Source organism: Heterodontus francisci, chromosome 2 (assembly GCF_036365525.1).
Source record: "Heterodontus francisci isolate sHetFra1 chromosome 2, sHetFra1.hap1, whole genome shotgun sequence".
In the NCBI taxonomy this organism is placed as follows: domain Eukaryota; kingdom Metazoa; phylum Chordata; class Chondrichthyes; order Heterodontiformes; family Heterodontidae; genus Heterodontus; species Heterodontus francisci.
In genome coordinates this window covers 190,477,182-190,502,584 of record NC_090372.1, presented here as the reverse complement: position 1 = coordinate 190,502,584, position 25,403 = coordinate 190,477,182, and the positions used below count along the sequence as shown (strand labels likewise).

Sequence of the window (25,403 nt, the reverse complement as noted above, 5' to 3'; positions counted from 1 at the left end):
GCACTCCCTCAATACTGTGCTGGATTATAAGCCTTGATTTTTGCACTTCAGCCCGAGAATCGGTCTTAAACCTAGAACCTTATAACTCAGAGATAAGAGTGCGACAACTGAGCCACAGCTGACACCGTGAGCTTGTAAAGGGCTTATAAAACAAATAAACATTATGCATACAATAACATTTGCATAAAACTCATGAAGCATCAGATATTTGTGTAAATTGAAATTAACCACTTACAAATTGAAAGACAGCAGCTTGAAAATTAAAGAACTTTGTCCTGAATTCCTTATTAGATTTATTAATGACCATGTTATATTTATGACTCCTCATTTTGGACTCCCCCACATCTCCCCCACATCTGCTCTACGTTTACTCCATGAGCTTTTATCTTCACCGACTTTCAAGTGGCTTGAGTCTCCTGCTACAAGTGGGCAGGGATCTAATTGAGGCTCAAAAATGTCATCGGCACCATAATGCTCTTTTTACTGCAACTCGAGGGAGACCCGTCTAGTGGTAACGCTGCCGGAGGAATAGGGTAGGAGGCAGCAGAGTAACCAGAAGAGTTTCAATTTTTCATTTGTAAAGGATTCCTTGGTGACCCAAGGAATCAGGAGTGCTCTTCTGGGCCTCACAAGGAACTCCTGGGCCTACCCTGTCTCCCTCCCCGACCAGTGTCAGCTCTGCAACCCCCAGAACCCTTCTCCCCTGTCACTGCAGCAGTTAATTTATGCTGGGGTTGTGGGGGGGTGGGGTGCGGTCGTTGCTTTGGGTTCCTTGGAGAACACCCGTTCCCTCCCCAAGTCCTTTCCCACTCGCCAGCCCTGACTTCATTTCTCACCAGTTTCGGGCAGGAGACCATGCTGAACTACTCAGTTTGACTGTCTGTTCTCAAACAGCTGCTGGGGAACTGGAAGCTTCTTTTAAAGTCCTATTCTGTTTTTAAAAAATAGACTGATCTTATATTACTAGTCATTTGTTTGAAGCAGCATTATAATGTCTTTAATGATCTAATTTTCCCTAGTGCTAATTCCAGTGATTTAGTTTTTATATATATATAGGAATTAGTAATTTTTTTTTACCTCAGCAAGTAACAATTTAATACATATTTTGTGTACTTACACTACAGTTTTATTGACAATGGAACTTCAAAATCTGTATTAGAAAATAATTACTCCACAGAGAATTAACCTTTCATTAATTTACCAGTTTACTGCAAATACGAGATAAATTCAAATGTGCTCATTCCTCCGCACCTCCCATCATTTCTCTCCCGCCCACCAATCTGTGTAAACGAAGGTTACTTAAGGTCGGCCAACAATTTGTTGTGAAATTTCCAAGGTCTGCCAATAGCTGGCAGGCAATTCTCACCTGTGGTAAATGAGGACATTTATTCCTGCCAGGCATTTGACAAGGCTTTCCACTGGGTACTGGCTGGATGTTAAAGAGAGTCTGAAGAGCAGCCTGTGCAGTTTGGGCTTTTGCCAGCTTCTTGCTGCGTCCCGAGCCTTCAAACGTTCGCCCATCAACCCTCACTGCCATCACAAAGCTCTTGACATGCTTCTCCACAGTCTCCGAGAGGCACACATACCTCAGTCCTGGACGCAGCTCATTTAACATCTCGACTGGATTCTTCCTGCTTGCTGCTGGGAACGGCATCTTGTGCTTGTTTTGTTTTGCTTGGACCATTAAATCCAACGTGTGGCAGAGTAATCGCCCATGTCGGCAACCGCTATAGAGCAATTCATTTTCAGCGGGGCTGCAGCAAGGCAAGCCATCACTTTCAGTCGACGGCTCAAACTCTTTGAACAGTGTGTTGGGGAAGTCAGCCTGGTCGGATGTGAAATCTGCGGTGGGATTTACGCAGTTTCCCATGGCGAAATGAGCCTGGGAGGCATTTGGAAACTGCACAAAAGATTGCAGGGCCATTTCTGCTGCCCTCATCTTTGCTTTCTTTTTGGTGGGTCCCGTGCCTTCGAATAGCAAACCATTAACTTCGACCGCAATAGCAAAAATGGGTGCATGCACAGGTCCAGTCTGGGAGACCATCTTGTACTGTAATCCTGGCTTTAGTTCGTTCAGCTGCACTAGGGCATTCTTTGATGTTACCGACCAAGACAGTTTCTTACATTTCAGCTGCACCTTCGGGTGCATGTGTCCGTTATTCCCTTCCTCCAGAGGTCTTTTCCTTTTCAAACCAGATGCTCCGCTTCTAGAAACATCGGAACAGTGGAAGTGCTGCCGGTCACTGGATGCTCGTGTGTGATCCTCCAAAGATAAATTACCCACATTGCGGTTCTCTTTTACCTCTACACTACTGGTGCCTGTTAAAACACAAGGAGAGGGTACAGTTACTGTGCGATCAACACCCACGTTTCAACCTCCTTTCAACCTTATCACTGAAGTAGGCTTCAGTGCAATCCTTCCATTTCATGGCGTAGTGCAATCTTGTGGTGTGTGGTTTCACAGCATTAGTCGCTCTCAGATGTTAATTAGCTGTTACAAATTCACAGGTCTCCACCAGATATTCTCATGGGTTCAGTGCCACCGATTATTGCTGTGCGCAGACTCCACCTCCTCTATGAGCTGGTGCACACCTTTACTGCCCAAATGTAGCTGAACGTGACCTGGGCACAGTAATTATAGACCTCTTGTTTCATGTGCTGGGATCTCACACACACTTGTCGGTGCATTCTCCTATTTTTTTGCTAGGCAAACTGAAAATCTCTCTACTCAGACAAGGCTTTTTTTTAATTTATTCATTCACGGGATGTGAGTGTTGCTGGCAAGGCCAGCATTTATTGCCCTCCCTAAATGACCTTGAGAAGGTGGTAGAGAGCCACCTTCTTGAATCACTGCAGTCTGTATGGTGAAGGTACACCCATGGTGCTGTTAGGGAGGGTGTTGCAGTGAATAATTAAAAAAAAATACACAACAGTGAAAATTTGTATTTATATAGCACCTTTCACAGGAATCTTATCATAAAAATTCACAGCGAGCCACAGATGAAGACAATAGGATGAGATATTTGGGCCACGCACAGTTTTCGGTGGGATATATCAGTTTCTTGCCAATCCTCACAATATAAAACAGTAATGAACATGCTGATTGTGGACTAAGCTCACTTACAGGTTAATGGTCCCTGGACAAACTGGCACTAACATTTTCTCTTACAAGCTGCTTGCCTTCGTGCCTCAGAGTGGGGTCTCACAGTCTCCCTCGCTGAATAGGGAGTGTGATCCTCTGCCTCTGTGTCTACCTCAGACCATTTCACCTTGTCCGTAAGGTTCAGCAGGCTATTCTGGCCTTCTATTTTCCTTCATTCTTATGAATGGAAAATTGGTTATTGACATTTTTGTGACTGGGCAGATGGGCTGCAGAGTCCTTTTTTGTCCTATATTTCCGTATATTCCTATTCTAACACCAGGGCCAGTGTAACAGAGTTCAATTCTATCTTCATTCTTGGTATTTTCAAAGGCATTTTGGTATCTTATAAGAAATGGTAATATTGTAAAGAATATTTGTTGTGGTGAGTTAGTGGTTTCTAGAAATATACCTGGTGCTGTTTAAACACCTGAAGGATCTGCATGTACAGTGCATTAACATAGTTAACGCACTGGAACAGAGTCTGGAATATTGTCAAAACAGATGGGATGAAGATCGCCTCTCTGTGCTGGCTGGAAGGGTCCCATGTAAATAAGCCTGGGCAACTTCAGTCTGACCCCTGTTAGGTGTCATAACATATATATTGGTATGTATTGGTACTAAATTGGCAATCTCACTTCATTGGAATGTGGTGGAAAAGTTCACACTGAAAAAGGAGGGATTGCTATTCCTGAGACTGGGAGATGAGGTTGCATAGTTAGGACAGCGTAGAGAGAGTTTTAACTGGCATCTGACCCATGTTATACGTGAACTAGGACAACTGATGCTGACACTAAGGGCTGGATTTTCCCTAGGGGCTTCTGAACCCTGCCATCAGGCTCAAATGTGGGTCAGAAGCCTGCACTGTGTGGGAAACAGGCACTCAAGGCGATTTTTCCTGGAGCGGCCAATTAATGGCCAGAGGGTGGGGGCTCGTGGTCCAATTAAGGATAGCTGGCAGGCTCTTGAAGCTGGAGGACCAATCAGAGACCTTCCAGCTTGAAAGCATCAGCCGGATGCCATGGCAGGTAAGTGAGGGAGAGGGTACTTCAAAATGGAGGTGCCCTCGCTCCAACTTTTTCAAAATGTCAGTAAATAATGGCCTTTGCAGCCGGGCAATCATTGTGGGACAGGGGGATAACGTCACCCGAGGGCAGCCTGCAGCTGCTGCTACCCCCAGGCAGGCAGGGAGAGGCTCTAAGCCACCTAGAGCATTGGCTGCCTCCCCCCCACACCCACCCCGTCCCTGGTCTGCTGCTGGAAGGCCGCATCCAGGCAGTTAAACTGTCCCCCGCCACCTCCGGGAACCTGAAGGCCAAGGGGAAAATCTCAGTCAGCCTCCTTCAGTTGGCCTTAAGTGGCCGTTGATGAGCTTAATTGGCTATCCACTGTGTGTGCTCATCACAACAGCTGGTAAATCTGCTTCAGCCCAATGATTTTAATCTAATTTGACATTTGTCCCTGAGAATGAGTAACCCGATTACTTTTTACTGTTGATGGCAGTATTAACTTCCTCTTGAAGTTTCTGCTTGCTTCAATGGTCAGTGCTGGTGCTGTGGGAGGAGGCTGCTGTCTATCTTCCTAGCAGTCATGAAAACAAAGGACAATATACAACTAAGAAACTTTGAAGATTCTATTAACAAATGGATCATTTACAGCATTTCGAAATATTGAGGAAGCAAGGAAGAATAACATATACTCTGGTTAATATTCTCATGGTAATTCTTGGATGAGCCACAGTTTCCTCCAGTTAAACCTTGGGAAGACCAAAACCCTTGTCTACCGGCCACAAACTCTGTACCCTCACCACCAATTTCTTGCCCCTTTGCCTCTCCACCTCCCTCTCTTCTTTTAAGACCCTCCTTAAAACCCATCTCATTGATCCAGCTTTTGGTTGCCCCTCTTAAATTTGTCTTTCTTTGGCTCCGCATTCATTCATCTGATTATGCCACAGTGAAATGTTTTGGAACGTTTTCCTACATTAAAGGCACCATAAAAATTCATGTTACTGTTACTTCCAATGCTTGTTATTTGAGATGAGTGCAAAATAGCTAGTTCCCTCATGATAAAATCTTCCTCTGCCCTCTTAACACTAATGCCAGAAACCTAGCACTTTAATTGTTGCAAAGAGGGGAGATGGATACTGCTCAAGAACTTCACACACCCAGTTATTTTCATATCCACTTTGAGGACATGGCCAATAATGGCATTTCTTTCCATGGGGTGTGGCTGAACATCAACTATCGCCAGTTCTGATGACCTGAAACATTAACACTGTTTTTCTCTCTCTGTAGATGCTGCCTGAGTTACTGATTATTTCCAACATCTTCTGTTTTTATTACAAACTATCACTTCACTGCAGGAACTGCATTCAATGCCATGTTACACAACTTCATGCTGTTCTGCATGCACTTACCAAGGACTGAAATGTGACAAATAAATTATTGGCTATCTCAAAGAACAAAAGGTCTTTAGAAAACGCTCTTTAGATTTTATTGGAAATTCAGACTGTTTTGTAGAAAGGAGTAAAATGATAGTTTGGTGACATTTTTAACCAATGTACGACAAGAAAATAGAAATTTTTTTCAATTTTATTACATTTAAACCTGTACAAAATAATATTTTGTGCTGGATACCATTTCAAACTGATGTTTGCCACAAATACCTAATACAGAAATGTTGTTGCTAATTTTTGCTTCAACAGTGACGGACATAACCAGAACACATATTTAGTGAGATTTATGCTTCCTGTTTGACTCCTGCAAAATAAAAAATTCACTGGCCTTGAAATTTGATTGTGCCTAGTAAGTGGCATGCAGAGGACACCGCAGACGCCTGTTAATGTGGGAGCAGGGACAGGTGAAATTGGTACTGGAAGCTCATTATAATGTGTACAGATAAGATGCTGCTTTTTGGCTACGTTACTATTTGGGGGTGTGGGAAATCAGGTGTCTCTAATGCCACTTAAAAGGCAGTCACCACTTTTTAAAGGGACAGTGCATTCTGAATGCAGACTGGAGGGAATGCTTATAAAGAGACAAGTGGCTGCAAGGCCTGTTGATTGTGCCTTCAAGTTCTCCAATCCATTTTGCAGGCTTGACTGCAAGATTTTTAATTAATTTTTGGTCAAATTTTATAAGGGAAAAAATATGTGGGTTATCTTTTGAACCAGAAGTTTTTATTACACGGTTGTGGCATTTAAAACTATGTGCTGTGAGGGAGCCTTATTAAACCATGCACTGCACCAGCATAGATGTGATTCCTTTCCTCTTCAGACACACTGAAGTGATAAAGAGAATCCTGCAATATCATAATCTGGAGATCATCTACACCCTAAAGAGGTCTTCAAAAATTAACTTCCAAGTGGTTTTTGATGGTGGCACAAAATCACTGAGGCAACAGGAAACTTTCATTTATCTTTTAATTAAACATTTAAAAGAAAACGCAATGAAAAACATTTCATTAGCTGAGCTTCCTCTGGTAAACCAAGGGATCACTCTTCATGCAGGAAACGGATATCTTTAAAGCCCCATGTGTTGATTACAGCTGTCTAGTATAAGTATAATATTGGAAGATTCTTGCATTATCACTGCACCGTGTTTTAAGAGGAAAAGAAAGCCACGTGTCCTTTTGCAGCCTACAATTAAAGTGCCTTCAATTTAAAATTGAAATTGCTTAAAAGAAAATACCTGTAAACTTCAAACAAAAATGACTGTAAATCTTTTGGTAGCTCCGTCTTCCCTCAGCATTAGGACTGTCATGATTATTGGGGTGAGATTTTATGTGGTTCCATTAGTGGTCTTTTATGTCAGTAATGTCCCTGCTATTGCCTGGTTGATCAGATCTGAGGTGAATGTGAACATTGTGGAGGGACCTTCCAGCTGGTGTTTTCTAAATGTAGCAATGTTTCATATCAGCTGGAGTAGGAACATTTACTAATCAGTACTTCACAAAATAGAGCAGAGAGTAATGCAATGCAAATGCAGTAAATGCCTGCCTGCTAATATCACCAATGGTAATTTCCAGTCTGCTGTTTTTTTGATTCACTCTCATCCCTGACTGTTGGAGTGTATGATGTGGTTGTTTCATGTCAGGTGCACACCTTCTCTGAACCCAAGGTCTTTCACTGCACTTCCCAGGGTACAGCTGTTAATGTCATTCTACGAGCATAATCACACTGTGACACTTGTATGAGGGTTACAGACAACAGCACAACATGGACTTGCGATCCAAACAGAACAGTTGGACTGGAGATATTGAAACCTGCTCAACAGAGAAGGCCAGATGTTTCCCTCACTCTCTTCCTTAAGCTTCTAGATTGAGGATCGGGGCAGGTGGATAAATAAGAACAATGCAGTTATGCCTAGGAATTCTTAAAAATTAAAAATCCCCAGGCAAAGCTAACTGAGTATTTTGTGATCTAAACTGGTTATTTTAAGTGTACCCCTACTATATGATTACAATCATCAATTCACAATCATATTAGGTATGCAGGCATCAACAATACCACAAAGCTAGCACCCACTATAAGCAATGACTTGTACGAGCTTCACTGTTTCCGTATCACTGCATTTTTATTTAAATAAAACCAAGTTGCTGAATTTTGGAACTTACTTGTACCTTTTTGTTGTGGAGATACACAATGAACGTTGGGCTGCATTTTATTCTGAAGATGTGGGTCCTGGCAGTGGGCTGGAAGGAGTGGGGAAGACCCTGCTGTGGTCTTCTGTCAGACCCCTAAAGCTATTCTACGGCGGGCAGGCAATTGCCTGCACGTCGTCGGGGATGCCGTCCCTTTAAGGGACAAGCTCCCACCTCAGAGCTGCCGGCCAATCAGAAGGCTTGCAGCTCTGCAGTACAAACAGTGATACTGGGAGCAGTGGTGAACGCCAGTACTGCAGGAGGCCCTGCAGCATTGAGGATGTCCAGGACACTGGGATAGGTGATTGGTGTCTCTCCATGGTGGGGGTCCCTCCACCTACCTCAAAATTGAGGTGGAGGCAGGAGAGGCCCTTAAGTGGCCACTTGATTGACCACTTAAGGGCCTCAATTGGCCTGGGTGGTAAGGCCGTCCTCGGCCTTCCCCGCCCCAGACAAAATGGCAGGGGGCCCGGCCAATGTCAGGAATGGCGTCTCCTGCCATTGTTCTCGCACCCCCCCCAACCACCCCATCCCCGTCTCTGTGCCCGCCTCCAAGGGCACAATAAAATTCTGCGCTGTTTCTCTGTGACTCATGGCTTTTATACATTAAACTGAGTTTATATCTCAATCTGTGATTTCCATACTTTTACAAATATATTATTTGATATTAAAAGAACAATTGGGGATGGAACTTTTCCTGATAATTTTATCGCAAATGTAATGTGAGTATAAAGAGGGAAGCTCTGCTTATACTGTCCTTGACATTTTCAGCACAGTTATCAACAGGATGAATTGAACCCCATACATGTGCCATTCTGTGTGAAATAACCTTTTTTTTGTTTCTTGCTATCTTTTCCCTGCTCATCTATAGATGTTGATTTGTACTGGAGTACAATGCCACATGCAACAACAGCAATTTACATTGCTGACGTGGCTTTAATGTAGAAAAAAGTCTCAAGTCTTAATTTTAAAAAATGCCAAGTCAAAGAAGGAGATATTAGATGGAATCAGCAAACACTTGTTCAAAGAAATGGATTTGAAGGAGGAGGATAGGCCTAATAGGAGAAGGAAGAGAAGCAGAGGCATTTAGGGAGGCAATTTCAGAGCATGTGGTCTAGGCGTCAATGGTGGTGCAAAGAGGGTGGGATGAATAAGAGGCTAGAGTCAGAGGAAAGGAGAGGTCAGAGGAAGGGTTCTAGGGCTGGAGGAGACTACAGAAATAAGGGTTTCATCAGCAGATGGGCTGTCAGAGGCACCGAGAAATGCATGGAAATACACAGAAGTTACAACATGGAAACAAGCCATGAGGTCCAACATGACCATGTCGACATTTATCATACAAATGAGCTAAATGTTCCATTCATATTTACCCATCCAGTTCCCATATCCGTTCAACCTTCATCACCTATTTCATCTCACCTTGAATGTTGGCTTTGGTTTTGCATCAACCAATAATTTTGGAAGTGAATTTCACAGCTTCACAACTCTGTGAAAAGAAATGTCTCCTGTCCTCTGTCCTAGGCCCAACCATCTTCAACTGCTTCATCAATGACCTTCCCTCCATGATAAGGTCAGAAGTGAGGAAGTTCGCTAATAATTGCACAGTGTTCAGTACCACTCATAGCTCCTCAGGTACTGCAGCAAGACCTGGATAACACTCAGGCTCGGGCTGATAAGTGGCAAGTAACATTCGTGCCACACAAATGCCAGGCAATGATCATCTCCAACAAGAGAGAATCTAACTATCTTCCCTTGATGTTCAACAGCATTACCATCGCTGAATGCCCCACCATCAACATCCTGGGGGGATTACCATTGAAAAGAAAACTAACTGGACCAGCCATATAAGAACTGTGGCTACAGGAGCAGGTCAGAGGCTGGGAATTCTGCAGCGAGTAATTCAGCTCCTGACTCCCCAAAGGCTGTCCACCATCTGCAAGGCACAGGTCAGCAGTGTGATGGAATACTCTCCACTCTGCCAATAATACTCAAGAGGCTCGACACCATCCAGGACAAAACAGCTTGCTTGATTGGCACCCCATCCGCCACCTTCAACATTCACTCCCTCCACCACTGGCACATTGTGGCAGCAGCGTGTACCATCTACAAGATGCACTGCAGCAACTCACCAAGACTCCTTCGACAGCAACTTCCAAACCCACGACCTTTGCCATCTCGAAAGACAAGGGCAGCAGATGCATGGGAACACCACCACCACCTGAAAGTTCCCCTCCAAGCCACACACCATCCTGACTTGGAACTATATCGCCGTTCCTTCACTGTCGCTGGGTCAAAAACTTGTGGGCAGAACTTTATAAGCCTGCCGCCGAAATCGGCAGCGGGTGAAAAAAATGGTAGCCCGCCAAAGAGGCGCCATGATTCCGAGCACGGCAGCTCTTTTAAACAGCCGGGGCAGGCTGCCCAATGGCATCAGCTGCCTGTGCACAGGTGCGGAGCCATTTTTAAAGGGTTGTCAACTGTACTGGGAACTTTTAATATTTAAAGGGAATGGAAATAAAATAATTAAATCCCCCCAATAACAATTAAATTAATTATTTGTCCTTCTCCCCAAAACACTTACTGTTACCATCTGACCTTCCCCCCTCAAAAGGCCCAAACTATCAACTACAACATTTCCCACCATCCCCTACACCTATGACATTAACTTGACCCCATTTCCCCACCCCCCCCCCACTACACTGATAAACTTACCTCGCCCCCAAATCTTAAAAGTGTTCAGCCTCGTTTTCCCGGACGGGGATCCAAAGGCACGGGAGTGCTGGCTGCCAGGCTGAAGATCTCAGCGGGATATCAAGAGGCGATGTAAGATTAACTAATTCACTTATTTTAATTTATTCAAATATTTAAATTGCGGTCGCGTCGCCAAACGGCAGGGGGGGCCGCCATGAAGCCTCACCGCTGCCAGTAATATCGCGCTGGGCTCTGCCAGCGTCATGGTCTGTGGCGGGCCTCATCCGGGCAAATCTTCAGGCACCACCACCCCCCCCTCAACCACGGATCCCGACGTTGAGGGCCCTTAAAATCCAGCCCTGGAATTTCCTTCCTAACAGCACCATGAGTGTACCTCTACCACATGGACTGCAGCGATTCAAGAAGGCAGCTTACCACCACCTTCTCAAGGGTAATTAAGGATGGGCAACAAATGCTGGCCTATCCAGTGATGCTCACGTCCCATGAACGAATAAATAAAAAAATACTCCGATGTTTAATCTTGTATCTATCGCCCCTCATTCTTCATCCATCAACTACTGGAAACAGTCTACATCTGTCCAGCCTAATCTTTAAATCATTATAAAAGCTGATATCATATCACCCTGTGATCTGTGTTGTGCTACCAACAAAACACGTAACTTTTAAAGTTTTTCTTCATATTTTGTTTTCCTCATATCAAGCAGCATCCTAATGAATCTACTTTTTCAGGATTTTCCCGTTCCCAGGATGGTGGGCTGGGAGGTGGATCATGCCAGGAAAAAGTGGAAAGCTGCGTCAGGGCAGCTCCCTGATGCAGTCCCATGCCAAGGAAATTTCCCAGCTACGGGACTGGCTGTGGATCAGCTGCCTGGTGAATGGAGGTGGGCAGCCTATTTAAATAATTAAAGGCCATATTAAGGCCAATTTCCCCGAGCTGCGGGCATTTTACCGGTGGTAGAGTGGCCGCCCACTGCGTGGGGAGGCCACCAGCTTTACGGAAGCAGCCTCACTGCAACAGCCCAAGGGCGGGGTGGGGCAGGGGGGGTGCTTGAGGCTCCATGCACCAAAGAGTGGGCCGTAAGCAGGGAAGGCCACCCCCGCAGCCCCACTGGGCCATCCGGAGGTGCCTGCCTGCTTGGCCCCTCAGGACTTTTATTTTATACTTACCTTGCCGAGCCTCTTGATTTCTGAGTTGTTTTACCTCTCCCAGTGGGGCTGCAGAGGCTTCAGAGCTGTTGGCCTGCTGATTGGGCCAGCAGCATCAGGAGCCCGCCTGTTGTCCTTGACCGGACGGCGGGCCGCAGGCGGCCAATTAGGAGACAGACTGCGGTAAAGTCACAGAGCCAGTCCCGCTGCCAGTAAGTGCAGTCGCGGGACCCACTTTTCGGCCCAACATCAGGGTCCCAAAACCCATGGTAAAATTCAACTCTTACTCTGTCTAAAACCTCAATATCCTTCTGACCTGAAATGTTAACTCTGCTTCTCTCTCCACCTGTGCTGCCAGGCCTGCTGTGTATTTCCAGCATTGTTTTTATTTCAATATCCTTCCATTTGTGTCAAGCCTGCACTCAGTATTCTGAGATCTTATTAAGGTTTTATATGGAATTGTCATTATCTCCTGGCTGTTATATTTAAATTAGAATTTAGAATCTCTTTTACAGCTTTATAAACCTGAGCTGCTTCCTTTATGTCTTGTGAACCTATATCCCAAACTCCCTCTGCTTTTCCACAACACCATTCTATTCAGAATATAATCGCTGCTTTTTTGTGCCAAAATTAATCGTCTCAAACTTGCCATTACTGAATTCCACCTGCCATTTTTCAGCCCATTCCTCCATCTTAGCAACATCTCTTTCCAGCTTTCTTTAGCCTTTCACTGAATAAACTATACCTCCTACCTTGATATCATCTGCAAATTTCAATACCTCCAGATCTATATCCAGATTATTAATAAATACAGTGAACAGAAATGCCCCAGACTTGAACACTGAACGACACCACTACACATTTCCAACCACTCTTAAAAACTGCATTTAACTCCTATTCTGTTTTCTCCCTGCTACCCAGTTTAATCCAGTTTCCTTGTAATTTCATAACCCTTCATCTTCTCTTGTAATCTCCAATGTGATATCTTGTCAAAAGTTTACCCAATGTTCATGTCCATCCATTGTATTTTTCCCATCTATCTTGTTTGTCAACCCTTTAAAGATTTCTGTGAGGTTTGTCAGGTGCGATTACCCCTGTTGAAGTTCACACTGGGTACTTCCAAGAGCTGGGCAGTGTTACAGATGTGGAACGAGGCAGTCTTTGTGCTGGAGAGGGTCAGGAGTTCAGCTCTGGTTGAATAAGATGCAAAGGTTCAGTCTGAGAAAGAGGCTGGCAGGTGATTGGAATTGGCGGAAAGGATATGGGATTTGTGGCGCAGACTGACGGTGATGGCTTTGGTCCTCCTGGTATTTAACTGGATGAATTTGCAGCTCATCCAAGACTGAAGGTCAGACAAACAATTTGCACCACAAGCAGTGGAAGGATTGTGAGAGGTAGAATTGGGTGGCGTCAGCAAACATGTGGAAGATGATTCCATGACAGCAGATGATGTTCCCAGAAGGTAACACATAGATGAGGAAGAGGAGGAGGTCAAGGATAGGCCCTTAGGGGACTCCAGAAGTTATGGTATGATGACCAGGAAGAGAAGCTATTTCTGGAGATGCTCTGGATCTGATCAGATAACTAAGAGTGGATTCAAATGAGGGAAGTCCCAAGGACCTGGATAACAAAGGAAAGATGGAGTAGTTTGTTCTAGTGGGATTAGCTTCAAGTAGGCAAGAGGTGGGTCTCATTGATGTGATGATCTTGGAGAAGGCATGCTGGGAGAGGGAAAGAAACTAGAGTGAGGGATGTGGATTCAGGGTTAGGGCAGGGTGGAGACTGATGGGGAGGTTTAGTTTGGTGGCAAGGGGGAAGGGAGCAGAGGAGCAGAGGCAGCTGCACAAATGATCTTAATTTTAGTGACAAAGAAAGCCATAAGCTTCTCTTATTTGTTGTGGGAGGTAAAGCTGGAGGAGACAAGTGAGAGATCTTTAAGAAGAATGATTGGCAATGGGAAAAAGCTGGAGTTTATATTTGCTCTCCTGGAGTAGTGCATGGTTTCGACAGAGAAGAGTGAGGTCCAATAGTGTTTGATGTGACCAGCCAGATCTGTCCATGCAATCTACAGAAGACAAAATTTATCCTGTGGGTGGGTGAGGGAGGCTAAGTAATTCATGTGGATAACTCTCAGGGGTGTCATAAATCTGACATTGAACAGCAAACCATTTAACATTCTGTTTATGTGATAAATGTCATAGAAAATATCATCATTCAATTTTTATTATATTATACTATAAATATATATTTCTCATTTGCCAATTTTCTCCCCTCCCGAAGTTACTGCTTCTTGCTGGGGCACTGTTTAACGGATGCCAACAGCCTTCGACAGTTTGTCAAAGTCAACACTCTTTGTGTATTTGCCTAAACTATGAGTGCTGGCAGTGGAGGGCTCATGCGCTCCTTCCAGTGGGATTCATGTGATGGCGATCAGAAATGGGAGCCCTCTCCACTCTGTAGACCTTACCTGTTACTCCAGCTAACTCTGTAGAGACTGGCAATCAAAGCTAGGGACTGTGTTGCGCTAGGTGATGTATTTACCCACTAGGCCACTCAGGTAGGAACAGAGGAGCAGGAGTTGGCAATTCAGCCTGTCAAGCCTGCTCCACCATTCGATTAGATTATGGCTGATCATCTACCTCAATGCCACTTTCCTGCGCTATCCCCATTTGCTTGAAGTCATTAGTATCCAGACATCTATCGATTTCTGTCTTGAACATGCTCAATGGTTCAGCTTCCACAGCCCTCTGGGGTAGAGAATTCCACACATTCACCACCCTCTGAGTGAAGAAATTCCTCTTCATTGCAGTCTTAAATGGCCTTATTCTGGGACTATGTCCCCTGGTTCTAGATTCACCAGCCAGGGGAAACATCCTATCTACATCCAACCTGTCACATACTGTAATAATTTTGTAAGTTTCAATCCTTCTAAATTCTCGAGAATACAGGCCCAGTTTCCTCAATCTCTCCTCATAAGACAATCCCACCATCCCAGGGATTGGTCTGGTGAACCTACGTTGCACTCCCTCTAGGGCAAGTATATCTTTTCTTAGATGAGGAGACCAAAACTGTACACAATACTCCAGGTGCAGTATCACCATGGCTCGATACAATTGCAGCAAGACTTCTTCATTCCTGTATTCAAATCCCCTTCCGATGAAGGCCAACATACCACTTGCCTTCCTAATTGCTTGCTGCACCTGCATGCTAGTTTTTAGTGACTTATGAACAAAGACACCCAGGTCCCTTTGGACATCAACACTTCCCAACCATTCACCACTTAAGAAATACTCTCTTTCGGTTTTTTCCTACCAAAGTGGATAACTTCACACTTATTCACATTATATTCCATCTGCCATGTTTTTGCCCATTCACTTAGCCTGTCCAAGATCCCCTAGAAGCCTCTGTTGGCCAGGGGCTGCGAGGAGTACAGAGTCTGTTACAAACTGTTGCATAGCTCATGAACATAAAAGTAACCGGAGCTCAGACACTGGCCTGTGATGGTAAAAACCAGTTTGAACTAATTAATTTATGTGACAAGACAAGGGAGAGATCACAGGAATAGAGCCTTATTTGGACACAGTGTGATACTGGGGTCTTTGGGCCTGGGCCAATAAGGAGAAGATATGAACGAGGTGAGCCGGCCTAAACCATACGGAAAGAAACAGCACAGTTTGAAGAGATAAGAAAGAGAATAAGTATGGAAAATCTCGGCGTAGAGCCAGCGAGAAACTCCGGAGACCAACCATCACGGAAGTGGAAGATCCTGCGTGAGCAACGCAGTGACGACGTAAAAGAGAGAGAGAACGGAATGCCTGGCCAGCGTCAGCTCTCCCCTTTTTCTGGTATTATCCTTTGTTTTCTGTGACTAGGTCAGGGAAAGGTCAGAGGAACCTAGTGGGTGTGCTTATCAATTCTAGCTAGCTTTGTTATTAACTGTATAACCCAGTTTGAGTTGCATGCTTTTGTCTAATCAAGTGTATAAGCCTTATGCTTACATTGTACAACAACGTGAATAAAGTAAATTGATAGTTAAAGAAAGGACTGAGTTTCCTCCTCTTTGTACTAAACCATTAACTGTAGCCGGTGGATTAGGTGGAGGGTGGCTCTCCTGTAACCCCAATATCCCAAACACCCAGCCTGAGCCTGAATTAAGAGGACTTAGTCCCACGTGACGGCCAGGATCAAGTGGGTGAAGGGAATAAAGGGGCCAAGGGGGAGTTGACTCCGCGCCACGGTTTACACCTCCTTGCATCCTCCTCACAACTTACATTCCCATCTAGTTTTGTGTCATCAGCAAATTGGGAAATATTACATTTGGTCCCCACATCCAGATCATTTATATAGATTGTGAACAGCTGTGGCCCCAGCACTGATCCTTGTGCTACCCCACTAGTAGCAGCCTGTCATCCTGAGAATGACCTGTTTATTCCTGCTCTCTGTTTTCTGTCTGTTAACCAATTCTCAATCCATTACAATATATTGCCCCCAATCCCATGTGCTCTAATTTTGTTAATTAACGTCCTGTGTCGGACCTTATCAAAAGCCTTCTGAAAATCCAAGTACACCACATCCACTGGTTCTCCTTTATCTATGCTACAAGTAACATCCTCAAGAAACTCCAACAGATTTTAAATGTGCAAGAAGCATTTTAATAATTTCCTAATTTAGTACATTCAGTTCTAAACCTGCCATTTTATATGTGTAGCTGCTTTATGGCTTTTATACACTAGAACATATGGTTGACTGGTACTAAGTGTACTGACTTCACAGCCAGAAGATCTCATATTTGTGTGGCTGGGCTCTTTACTACTTGATTCTACTTGGCTGTGATGCTGGATAGAACATCTTACACATATATGGGTAAAAATTACATTTGTTTGCTTCAGTTGACTTTAACTTTGTGTTTTATGTGACATTCCTTAGTCTGCTATTTCAACACAAGTATTAACCCATTTATTTAACCTGCAGACTTGTGATTGTGTCAAGGGTTTGCCTGCTAATTTGGCTCTGTTTTAATTCCATCGAGGTGGTATCAGTGATTTGTTAATCAAAAAAGGGAATGATACTTACTCAAGTTGTCCTCATCCTCAGTATTTTCCAAACCAGGGCTGAAATACTTGAATGGACCGATGAATGAAGAAAGTGTGTTTAATTTATCTGGAAAAAGAAGCATATAATAGAACATTAATTTTATTAGACTTTCATTATGGGCTATGTTTTCCTCTGCTTGAGAAAAAATGGGAGAAATGCCTGTTATTCATGAAATTAATGACCGGCTAACAGAACCACAGGCATGTCTGGTTTAGAGAGGTGTGATTCGTCTGAATGTGTCTTTTTCTAAGTGGGAATGACTAAAAACAACCAATCTCAATGCATCCGCAATCATGATCCGGTAACATTTCTCATATGTGACTCAATAACAAATATGTTAAATGTTTCTTATCCAGCAATGATAGATGGATCAAAGTCAAATTCAGGAGGTCCAATTTAGAGGCCAGTGGTCACTGCTGTAGTAGAGAGACATGAGCAGAGTTTGGCACAGAAAGATGGCCTGCAAGGAGACAGCTAATGTGGCAGAATATCACAGATCAAGTCAGCATGGTCTCAATGGTGAAAAGTCTGGAATAAGTTCCATGAAGAAAAAGAACACAAACATAAGGCAAGACTCTTCCTGTAAAATAGGACAGGACTTATATGTGATGTCATGCAGACCCCCACCTGCCAAGAATGAGGCATATTAATTTTGTCACATGAACATTGATTTTAAACTGTTGCTGGAGTGAAGAAATGACTTGTTAAAGAGGTCACCAAACCTTTGACTGGAGGACATTTGCATACTAAGAGATGGTGCTTGTGGAGACAAAGGACTACTCCCTGGTCCAATTGACCCAAATGGACCTTGATCACCAGACATTTAAGGTATAAGGAAGAGCATTTCATGGACTGCTAAGATGATACAATCCACAAACACAGGAGTAGTTATGCCAGTTAGTCACATGACTGACCTGCTGGCCAACTTGGAATTGAATTGTGCAACACAGAAAGGGACAGATTAGAGTTTGCAGCTGAAGCTGGAACAAGAAAACCACTCTCCTGGCTGTCTCTCTCTCACTTTCTCCCCAAGCCACCAGACCCACAGAAGACACATAAACCTCAAGAGAGAAAAGACTCCGACATCGAAACAAGTTGAAGCGTGAACTGGGCCGCAACGAACAGCAGCATTTACTGGCGATCAAAGACTTCACATTGAACTCAAAGGACTGTAATTATAATTTCGATATTGCCTCAAACTTTTCCCCTTTATTCTTTTCTACTTTTTCTGTCTCCATCTACGTGTGCGTTTATCGTGTATGCATGCTAGCGTGGTCGTGTCACATATTCGTAGTTGTTAACCGGATTCGAGTTTAAGATGAATAAACTTCCACCTTTCTTGTTTAAATCTAAGGAAACCTGTCTGATTTCTTTGCCTTACAATTGGAGCAGTGAACAAGGATTCACTGAGGGGGAGCTAAAAACACGGTGTTTCTAAAATTAAACCCTGTTACAGTTAAACCAGGCAAAGGCTGAGAGGGAACCCCTAGACCCCTTCTCACCTGGTCGTAACAGTTAGCAAAGGGAAATAAACTTGCAGGACTATGGGGATACAGCGGGGGAATGGGACTGACTGGATTGCTCTACAGAGAGCCAGCATGGACTCGATGGGCCGTATGGCCTCCTTCTGCTCCATTAGGACTCGATAAAGTGGTAACCTTTGAAATTGAAAGTCGGTGCAGAATTTGTAGTACGTGTGATGTACGCAGTTTGTCATATCATGTGTCCCCACACAGTGATTGTGCACAAATTCAAATTAGTTCCTCTAATAATACAGTAATTACATAGATAAGTGTGCCCATGTACTCATCATATACCATCCGGTTTCTTTGATCTGTGATCGATAGATTTTTGGGCACTAAGTTAATTAAAGGATTATAGAAAAAGAAAAGGAAAGTGGAATTGCCATAGAAGTTCAGCCATGATTTTATTGAAAGGCAGAGCAGGCTCGAAGGATGGTATGGCTTTCTTCTGCTCCTATTTCTTATGTTCTTATATTATGTCCACAGAGCAGGGAGAACCCAGAACTCACCATTCGATCCAGGAGCTCACCACCATTCAGCCAAGCACCGAGCATCAGAACACAAATTGAAACAGACACCACCACTGACACATACAGATGACTGAATTCTGAAACTACATTAGATGCCTTCTCTTTCATGGTCAGTAGGCATTATAGAGAAAAGGGTAGAAGCAGCTGATTGGTATTGATGTCAATGGTAGTTCTGTTCAATCACACAACCATGAGTAAATGGTGGTAGACACGGCCTCTAAAAGTATGAGTCCGTAAAGAATATCCATAACACTGATGCAAATATATCAGTTAATTACAGATTCATGCGTTCTGTAGCCCCTGCAACTGGCCAGTTGAGCTTGCCGACACCCAACAATGTTTCTCACTCACACAGGACCACATTAACGAACAACACTTAGAAGTTCACAGAACACAACAGATTAATTCACACACTGAACGCATTGACAAAATCAGGTGACTTCGCTTTCACTATCATTCCTTTATTGTGCAGAAAAGTGTCTGCTGTCCAAAAGGCAAGAAGTAATACTTACTGAGTCCTAAGCTGCCCAGTGTGAGTGGCTGGAAGATCCCACAGCACAAACATTGAGAGCCCAGGTGACTTTCATTGCCACCAGAGCATGACAGATGGATGCCTGTCCATGCAGGTCTTCATGGCCAGGTGGTACAGCTCAGTTGCAGCTTCCCTGCTGAACCCGAGCCTGTTCATATGCCCAAGATTCTATTGTAGCAGCATCATTGCCTGGAGTAGTCATGTGCCTCTTGTGCCTACTGCACTCCCTCTGTTTGCCGATTTTAGCGAAATAGTTGACATACAGAAACATCGATGCATTAACAGTCGAAAACTATTTGTCCTTTGTTTAGCGCTCTCAAAGTGTTCCTGACTGCAAAATAGATTATCAAAACAAAAGGGAAAAGTGTCCCCTCTCTTGCCGCACTGTGACACACCCACCAAAGACCATTACAAAGACTCACAATCTCTGACAAAAGCTACTGCATACTTTTCATTCTGTCACTGCTGTGTAGCTGGTTCCAAATCTTCCCCTTCATTAAACTCACTAATGCCAGGTCTAACCTACAGTAAAAATTTCCATATTTGCTTTGACTGTGGAGTTCTATAATGCTGGATGAGACCCTCATTAACGGCTTTTAACAAGCACTTTTCACTCAGGTTTGCTAATCTATTTTTCAGGCATAGCAATGCTCAGAGTAGTCGGAAGCATATTTTTTCCATTGACAGTGACCCATATAAAATAAAATAACCCTTGGTGTTACAATCAGAAAACCTACACCACAAAGCCTACTTTTCAGCTAAAATTAGCAAACAAAGAAAACATGACCTCATACACCAGTAATTGCTGAAGAAGTTTCTATGGACAGGTTTCACAAAAAAAAGCAAACTAGCGCAATAATGAGCCTGCATCGCTATGCAGGATCCATTCCCTGAGATCCCTGGCTTTATTGTCCTTCACTTATAACCTTATGTCTACACTCACTGCAGGCAAAGTTCAGGAAGCTGCAGGAGTAGCGAACAGGAATTTTAAAAGGTGTTGAGAGTTACTTCATTATGTTAAACAAGAGCCTGTTTAAATTCAATTTAACAGGTTCTGTTGCAGTTACACAGCTCGATAATTGTCAGTAAGCAAAATATTTGCCGTCTTCCTGCAGCTTCTTCCAGGCAGTTTCCACTGGGTGAAATATTTAATTACAGAACTACAATCTCTTGCCCCTTTTCTATTCCCAACTTCCACTTCACTCCCGCCCAATTCTTACATTTCCAGTAATTTTTGCCCCTGTACACGTTTTGCTTCAGGTTTTATGCAGGTTCGTTCCTTTCCTCTCTTTGGTACAGTCACGCTTTGCCACTCTGGCTTATTGTTTTCTTCAAATTCTTCAGGCCATGTCCTCTCTCCTCTGCTTCTCCGCTCACTGTTCCCTCTCCACAAATCCATTTTACTTCTGTCTTCTTCAGTTTCTCTTGTATTGTTCAAGTCGTTTTTATTAATTCTTTCATGGCCAGCATTTATTACCCATCCCGAATTGTCCTAGAGCAGGTGGAGGTGAAGCGCCTTCTTGAACAGCTGCAGTCCGTCTGGTGAAGGTACTCCCACCCTGCTGTATTATAGCTTTTCCTAGCAGTTTGATACAACTGAGTGGCTTGCTACGCAATTGCAGAGGGCAGTTAAGAGACAACCACGTTGCTGTGGGTCTGGAGTCACATATAGGCCAGACTGGGTAAAGCATTTCCTTCCCTAAAGGAGATTATTGAACCTGATGGGTTTTTAAAACAATCCAGTAGTTTCATGGTCACCATTACTGATAATAGCTTTAGATTCCATATTTAATTAGTTAACTGAACTCAGCTGCGGGATTTGAACTCATGTGGGCTGGATTTTACCAGCCCTCTAGAGCAGGGAGGTGGGGTGGGGCGGGGGAGGGGTATGTAAAATGGTGAGGGAAGATGAGGGAATGCCCATTGTCCTCCCGCTGCCATAAGAAACATAAGAATATGTAATAGGAGCAGGAGTAGGCCATTCAGCCCCTTGAGTCTGCTCTGCCAATCAATAAGATCATGACTGATCTGATTGTGGCCTTAACTTCACTTTCCTGCCTGCCCCCCCCCCCCCCCAATAACTCTTGACTCCCTTGTAGATCAAAAATCTGTCGCACTCAGCCTTGATTATATTCAATAACCCAGCCTCCACTGCTCTCTGGGGAAGAGAATTCCAAAGATTAACAACCTTCTGAGAGAAGAAATTCCTCCTCATCTCCGACTTACATGGAAGACCCCTTAATTTGAAACTGTGCCCCCGGTTCTGGATTCCATCACAAGGGGAAACATCCTCTCAGCATCTACCTTGTCAAGATCCCTCAGAATCTTCTATATTTCAATAAGATACTTCTCATTCTTCTAAACTCCAGTGAGTATTAGCTTAATCTGCTCAACCTTTCCTAACAAGACAAACTCCTCATTCCAGGAATCAACCCAGTGAACCTTCTCTGAACTGCTTCCAATGCAAGTATATTCCTTCTTAAATAAGGTGACCAAAACTGTACACTGTACTCTAGGTGTGGGCTCACCAATGCACTGTACAGTTGCAGCAAGACTTCCCTACTTTTATACTCCATCTTCCTTGCAATAAATGCAAACATTCCATTTGCCTTGTTAATTGCTTGCTGTACCTACATGCTAACTTTTTGTGATTCATTTACAAGGTGACCCAGATCCCTTTGTACTGCAGCATTCTGCAGTCTCTTTCCATTTAAATAATATTTTGCTTTTCTATTCTTCCTGCCAAAGTGGACAACCTCACATTTTCCCACATTATACTCCATTTGCTATTTTTTTGCCCACTCACTCAACCTATCTATATCCCTTTGCAGACTCTTTGTATCCTCCTCACAACTTTCTTTTTATCCATCTTTGTATTGTCAGCAAATTTGGCTACAGTACACTCAGTCCCATCATCCAAGTCATGAATATAAATTGTAAATAGTTGAGGCTCCAGAACAGATCCCTGTGGCACTCTACTAGTTACAGTTTGCCATCCTGAAAATGACCCATTTATCCCCACTCTCTGTTTCCTGTTTGTTAGCCAGTCCTCTATCCATGCTAATATATCACCCCCAACACCATGCTCTCTTACCTTATGTAGTAACCTTTTACATGGCACCTTATTGAATGCCTTTTGGAAATCCAAATACACTATATCAAATGGTTCCCCTTTATCCACCCTACTTGTTACATCCTCAAAGAGCTCAAATAAATTTGTCAAACATGATTTCCCTTTCACAAAGCGATGTTGACTCTACCTGATTGTATTGTGATTGTCTGGATGTCCTGCTACTACCTCTTTAATAATGGGCTCTAGCATTTTCCCAATGACAGACATTAGGCTAACTGGCCTATAGTTTCCTGCTTTCTGTCTCCCTCCTTTCTTGAACAGAGGTGTTACATTTGTAGCTTTCCAATCCACTGGAATCTTTCCAGAATCTAGGGAATTTTGAAAGGTTAAAACCTATGCACACACTATTTCTGCAGCCACTTCCTTTAAGACTCTTGGATGCAGGCCATCAGGTCCAGGGGACTTGTCAGCCTTTAGTCCTATTAGTATTCTCATTACATTTTCTCTAGTGATAGTGATTGTTTTAAGTTCCTCCCTCCCTTTAGTCTCCTGATTTTCTACTATTCTTGGGATGCTTTTTGTGTCTTCTACTGTGAAGACAGATACAGAATATTTGTTCAAAGCCTCTTTTCCCAATTCCTCTTTTCCCAAGATTATTTCCCCAGTCTCACCGTCTAAAGGACCAATGCTCACCTTAACTTCACTTTTCCTTTTTATATATTTGTAGAAGCTTTTGCTGTCTGTTTTTATATTTCTTTTTAGTTTTCTCTTATACTCCAATTTGTCCCTCTTTATTTTTTTTAGTCATCCTTTGCTGGTTTCTAAAATGTTCCCAATCTTCCGGCCTACCACTAATCTTCGCAGCATTGTACACCTTTTCTTTCAATTTGATACCGCCATTAACTTCCTTAGTTAGCCAGGAATGGTGCATCCTTCTGGTAGAGTCTTTCTTCCTCAATGGAATATATCTTTGTTGAGAGGTATGAAATATCTCCTTAAATGTCTGCCACTGCTTCTCTACAGACTTACATTTTAACCTATTTTCCCAGTCGATTTTAGCCATCTCTGCTTTCATACCCTTGTAATTGCCTTTATTTAAGTTTAAGATATGAGTTATGGACTCACATTTCCCATTGTCAAACTGAATGTGAAATTCTATCATGTTATGATCACTCTTGCTCAGAGGATCCTTTACTATGAGGTCTTGAATTAATCCTGTCTCATTACACATTACCATGTCTAAAATAGCCTGGTCCCTAGCAGAGGCAGGGAAGATAACTTATGTGGTCAATTAAGGGCCTCTTCCTGCCAGCGCTGACATTTACCAGCAATGGGTGGGCCCTCTGCTTCGTGGGGAGACTGCCTGGTGAAACCTAGCAGCCTCCTTGCAGACTTACGTGTGGGGGAGCCCTCCTCTTCCGTCACTCTGCAACCCACAAAGAAGACCCATCCCCACCCAGCGGCAACGGTTTCCCCTGGCGCAACACACCCCACCCACACCCCCTTGCCTCGTCCTGCCTGACTGGTCCCTGTGCCCCCAGACCCCACTTACCTGGTTGACAGGACGCCCTGCTCCCATGACATCTTCTCTTCCAGGTGCAATCGCAGCAGTGACCACCACTCCTGGTGGCGCTGCTGCGAATGCTGAGCTACCGGCTCTCCGATTGGCCAGCAGCTCCTGCAGGCTGGCAGCCATCCTTTAGAAATAATGGCTGTCCCAACCACGATGAATTGGTTACCTGACAGAGGTAAAATGCGGCCGGGTGTCCTGCAAACAGCTGAGGTGGGATTGTCCCTGACTTTATTGCCTGTTGTCAGAACCCCCGCCACAACAGCAAAATTCAGCCCATGTCTGTGAATGATTGGTGCAGGCCTCTGTATTACTAGCTCTGTAACAAAATCATTATGCTAGCACACCTCTGTTCCCCTGTGTGGTCGTAAAAGAACTTTGCAGCTAATGTGTGTTTTTTGGATAGAAATAAAAACTTCACACATATTTTCCAGTTGCTAACAAAGTTGTGAATTTTTAGTTTAAGAAGTTTTTTTTTAATCAGTCATGGAATGTGAGCATCGCTGGCAAAGCCAGCATTTATTGCCCATCCTTAATTGCCCTTGAGAAGGTGGTGGTGAGCTGCCTTTTTGAACCGCTGCAGTCCTTGGGGTGTAGGTACACCCACAGTGCTGTTAGGAAGGGAGTTCCAAGATTTTGGCCCAGCGACAGTGAAGGAACGATGATATAGTTCCAATCAGGACGGTGTGTGACTTGGAGGGGAACTTGCAGGTGATGATGTTCCCATGCATTTGCTACCCTTGTCCTTCTAGGTGGTAGAGGTTGTAGGTTTGGAAGGTATTGTAAAAGGATGCTTGGCGAGTTGCTGCAGTGCATCTTGTAGATGGTTATCTATGATGCTATAGCGGACAGGATTTGGGGAGCCTGGAAGTAAGCGTCTTGCTGCAGAATTCCCAACCTTTGACCACAATATTTATTAATGCTGAAACAAAACATGAGAGTATACCACAGAAACCTTTTCATCCGCCCACTGGTTAGAAAGACAGATACCAAAGGGAAGCGAAAACTAACTCTGAGAGAACACTTGCCAATTCGGCTCCAGTCAATTACTCTGAATCCCTTGGTGCTGCTACACTGAGCTGTACTGTTATTTAGTTATCAGTTCAATATACTGCTTCCTCCTTGTAAATGATTATCCTTGAAACTCTCCATTACACTGTATATGTGTGTGAAGGTCACTGAGTGGAATGCTGGCTGGATCATCAGGGAATTGGGTCACATTGAAATTACCTCACCCAGCTGTAATTTTAACATTACAATGGAGCCAATGTCTTTTTCAGGTGCGAGCTCCAGTCCCTGTTCTTTAAGAAGGCCAGGGCTATAATTTTGACTTTGGATGACAGTATAAAATTGGTAGTATTGATTTAAAATGTAAACCTGAATATTCCACTTTGTGAAAAAACAAATTCTACTTCAAATAAAAGAATCTGATTCCAAAAGGAA

General features: G+C 43.7%; 1 protein-coding gene across 1 annotated transcript in view; it reads right to left on the bottom strand.

The window, feature by feature from the left end:
* The window catches only part of adarb2 (adenosine deaminase RNA specific B2 (inactive)), a 706,833-nt gene that overhangs the window by 298,899 nt on the left and 382,531 nt on the right, over positions 1-25,403 (bottom strand). Inside the window, exons 3-4 of the mRNA XM_068051905.1 lie at positions 16,712-16,798; positions 1,367-2,319 (exon numbers count right to left, since the gene is read on the bottom strand). Of these exons, the coding sequence (XP_067908006.1) occupies positions 1,367-2,319; positions 16,712-16,798 (1,040 nt within the window). The remainder of the gene's footprint in view (positions 1-1,366; positions 2,320-16,711; positions 16,799-25,403) is intronic.